This window comes from Monodelphis domestica, chromosome 4 (genome assembly GCF_027887165.1).
Source record: "Monodelphis domestica isolate mMonDom1 chromosome 4, mMonDom1.pri, whole genome shotgun sequence".
NCBI lineage: Eukaryota > Metazoa > Chordata > Mammalia > Didelphimorphia > Didelphidae > Monodelphis > Monodelphis domestica.
Genome location: NC_077230.1, coordinates 299,154,135 through 299,158,417, shown reverse-complemented (window position 1 = coordinate 299,158,417; position 4,283 = coordinate 299,154,135). Strand labels below are relative to the sequence as shown.

The following is a 4,283-nucleotide window of genomic DNA, read 5'->3' as shown; positions in this document are numbered from 1 at the left end:
GTTAAAATATTAATTTTGAGGAGGAGGGGCGTGAGGTGCAGGATAGACTTCCGTGGGCTGCCACTCTTGATCTGGGGCAAATTTACTAGTCCCAAGAGGGACAGATTGGCGACGGGATGGATGGAATTCGTGGAAAGATGGAAAAAGAAAAAAAATTTGGAGAAATAAAAGCAAGAGGAAGGGGCAGGTGAAAGCAGAAAGGAAGAGAAGTGCCCAAATATGAAGCAGAATACTGCCCAGGGATGTGAAAACCAGGCAAACACAGAAAACACGCATAATTAAAGGGAAGCGACATAAATGTTGCAACAAGTCTTCAAGAGAGGGACCAAGGAGAAGGTGACCTGTGGCCAGCAAGACGCTGGTGTAAGGCGAAGACAGAGGGATCACTAAAGACAGGCCGGTCGCTTGGCAACTAAACACCAGAGGAGTTAGGAGCCTTTTACAGTATTTTTTTTTTTAACTTTACAGTTCAACTTGAGTTGAGCCCCTCAGGCACTCTGTAATGGCGCTGGGACTGGGCAGTGGGAAGACGACGCCAGTTCTCTAAAAAGCGCAGCGCACTAGCCTGATCCTCCGGCCTCTATAAAACCACATTAGATCCGAGCGCTGCGTTTGGCTTTAGATAAAGGGAGGAGTGTGAGAGCGCTGGGAGTCCCCAGCACCTGCCTCTCTGCTCAGTTTCTCAGGTAGAAGGGAGAGTGCTTGGGCTTGTTGGGGGTAGTACCAGGGGAACCTGGAGTCTCATGGAGTTACAGTAAGGTCCCGTTCATCCTTTCCCGACGAGGACGGGGACATGGGAAGTTCGTCGTCGTCTTCTGAGCACTTGGCAGAAGAAAGAGACGAACACTTGCAGCTGTGGGGCGCGCCTCCGCCCCCGCCCCCGCCGCCCCCACGGTGAGAACCGCTCTTGCCCTCTTTCTTGTGTTTGACTCGGCGGTTCTGAAACCAAATCTTCACCTGCTTTTCGGACAGGTTTAGGTAGGTGGCGATCTCTATGCGGCGAAGTCGGGACAGGTACATGTTAGAGGCAAACTCCCTTTCCAGCTCCAGAAGCTGTGTGCTAGTGAAGGCTGTGCGCATCCGCTTGCTGCTGGGCAGTTGGCTGGAGGTGCTATCTGAGGGGGCGGGGGAAGAAGACCAGAGAAATAAGAGATCAGATCTCTATACATCAATTCTGCAGATCCCTGCCCCCCTCCCCTCCCCTTTTCCAGGGCAACTCCATTGCCTTGGGACCTTGCCCTTCTTGGAATCCTTGATGCCCACTGAAGAGCGTTTCTGGATTCATCCGACCCCCCACCCCGCACCCCGCCCCTCACCTCCATCCCTCCTTTTCCTCCCCGACACCGCATGACCCAGGACTCAGCTGTACTTCATTCACCCTTTACTCCTCCCGTTACTCCTACACCCTGCTCTCCTCATTCTCATCCAGGGAACTGGAAGGGTGATGCTTACCCACGGAGATGCAATGGAACTGCCTGGGGTCAGGCAAGGGGTAGGTGGTTTGGTAGAGAGCAGCGGCTGCTGCAGCGGCGGCGGCCGGCCCGTGGCTGACCCCGGAGGAGACCGAGGAGTGCTGACGGGCCAGGGGCGAATGGCAGTACTGCGAGCCAAAAGGGGGGAAGGACGCCTTGAGCAGGGGAAGGGCTGGTGGCCCCGGGGGCCCGTGCAGCTGGGAGGCTGTGACACACAGCGGGCAGACGCACAGCAGCCCGGCCTTGCGCGAGTGGCAGGCGCCAGGCGAGAGCCCGTGCAAGGCGTGCGGGGGGTGCATTGCATAGGGGAAGAGCGGGGGTGGGCTACCCTCGGGCGCCTTCTTTTCCCCAGCCTCCCGCAGCACCAGCGAGTCCACCAAGAAGGAGCGTGGCATGACCTTAGGCCCCAGTCCTTCCCAGCGCGTCAGTCCCTCTACGGCTCCGGCCGGGCCCCGCCTGCTGCTGCTGCTGCTGCTGCTGCGGTCAGCTACTGCTACTGCTACTGCTACTGCTGCTGCTGCTGCTGCTGCTACTGCTGCCGCCGCTGGAGAGCCGCTGCGGGAGAGCCCGGGGGTGCTGGCCAGTTCTACTGGTGCTGAAAGGCGCTGACTGCGCTGCTTAAATAGGACTATTGCCATGTGATGGGCTACGCCAGGAGCGGCGGAGGCCTCTCAATAGGCTTTTTGTGCCTTTTCTCTTGGCATTCACTCTGCACGCTTCCTCATTATTTCACTTGTTAACTAAATGAACTGCATAATGTACTCTATTCTTGTCAACCCCACCCACGCCGTAACTGGCGCCCTCGCCCCCTCCTCTCCCTTTTGCGGGTTTATTTTCTCATTCTCCCGCGATTTAATATTCTTTTCTTTCTCTTTATTCCCCACCCCTTTTTGCTTTTTTTTTTCCATCTTCAGTTGGCCCGTTTCACTTATTATTTTGCATTCTATTCTCCTCTTTCCCCACCGTCTTTTGCTCCTTCAGCCCATTTTTTTTCCATCTCATCCCCACTTCTACAACCTTTTCCACCTTCCAATCCCATTTTCCCTTTCCAATCTAATTCTCACTGCACGAACCTACCTTTATCCAGCTCGGGTCCACCAGGGCGTTGCCGAGGCTCCTGGCCAGTATTTTCCACCTGTGGAATAGCATGTCCTTTTCCTGTGTCTGCTTCAAGTCTCAAGTTGTGGGCATAAGAAGAGTGTAGGGGGAGGTGGGGTGGGCTGAGAGGAAGGAAACGACTTACGGAAACCTTTATAGCTGTACTGGTTCTATTGAATTGAAGTTTCCCTATATTCTCAACTTTTGTGATGTCTGCAACGAATGGTCTTTGTTAAAGAGCCGGGGATGAATTTAGTTTTCTCCTTCAGTTTTTTATTCGATGGGAAATGCTAATCTCCTCCTCATTTTATAAAAACTGCCTAACGGAGAAAAGGGGAAATATGATTTTAAAAACCTTGAAGGTGTACGGACACACCTCTCGAATCCACCAACCGGCGTAACATCTTCAAATAATATAGTAAGTCAACTCTCTCTCTCTCTCTCTCTCTCTCTCTCTCTCTCTCTCTCTCTCTCTCTCTCTCTCTCTCTCTCTCTCTCTCTCTCTCTCTCTCTCTCTCTCTCCTCCCTCCCTCCCCCTATGCCCCCCTCCCATTCTCTCCTCTCTATTTCTCGATTAGGCTCTTTCTACACACACATATATAAATATGTTTTAATATAAATCCACTTGTGCTATTACCACTTGTTATTAATCACGAGCAAACAAACTGCGTTTTAGGTTCTGTGTTAGTGCTGCTTTCCCTCAGATTGGCTATTCCACACACTATTGTGTATCCAGAAATGGGAGCGAGCTCCTGCAGTTTAACTCCCCTCTTTCTGGATACACAATAGTTAAACAACTTCAAACGCCCTGCGCTGTTTATACAGGCTCCAGCTTTTTAAATCGTCTCAAAGCAGTTTCACCCAGGAGCTTTTTCCATACAATGGAAAATTAGCACAAATATTTAGAGTTTAGAAACAGATTAAAAAAAAAACTCTAGCCTCTATGTTTTTATGTTTTGGGCAAAAACACTGCTCTGAGCCTGCAGTAGAATACTGTCAGTGTGAAACTTAAGATGAAGCTTGTTAGATGCTTTAAATCAGCGTCCTAAAGAACTAGCTACCAAAGACCAAGAGACAGGCACTATTTTTAATTTCTTTTTCTTTCCCACAAAAATATAACCGATTAAAAAGCAAGATCTCTAATGCCAGAGAAAAGAGTTCTTAAAGTAGGGGGGAGGCATGGGGGAATAAAATTCCCAGGAAGACTTTAAGAACTCAATCTTATCTAGAAATGACCGATGCTCTATTTTTTCTTTTCTTTTCCATTAGAATTCTAGGCCATGGACATCCTCAAATATATAGGCCTTTTGCCAGATAAGATGGTCAGAAAACCATCTCAGAGCTGGCTCACAAAGCTATCCATCAGATCTTGTTGCTATCGCCTCGTTTGGAAATTGGAAATGTGGATTTACAGAGACTAGAGCTGAAGGCTGGAACGAAGCAAACCTCCCCGTTGGACTGTGGCGGGCTGGAAGAGCTGAAGGGATAGGTAGAGAAACTAGAGGACTTTGGGGGTGGTAGGAGTGGGAGGCTCTCCAGAGGCCTCAGGAGGGGGTCAGCGCTTGCGATTTCCAGAAGTCTAGCCAAGCTCCACTAGTTCTGAGGGCCAGACCTTAGGGTTTATTTCAGATTACGTCCATCTCAATTGGGAAGGAAGGGGTTAACGGCCTTTGAATGCACAGCAAGCCCAAAGCTACTGGGAAAGAATATTGA

General features: G+C 50.5%; 1 protein-coding gene across 1 annotated transcript; it reads right to left on the bottom strand.

Annotated features, from left to right (window-relative positions):
- Positions 1-492: 492 nt before the first annotated feature.
- On the bottom strand, positions 493-2,527 carry GSX1 (GS homeobox 1). Its single transcript, XM_007495257.2, has 2 exons — positions 1,453-2,527; positions 493-1,115 (listed from the first exon to the last, which is right to left on the bottom strand). The coding sequence occupies exons 1-2, from the start codon at positions 2,108-2,110 to the stop codon at positions 742-744; spliced, it is 1,032 nt and encodes a 343-aa protein (XP_007495319.2). The 5' UTR covers positions 2,111-2,527; the 3' UTR covers positions 493-741.
- Positions 2,528-4,283: the final 1,756 nt, after the last annotated feature.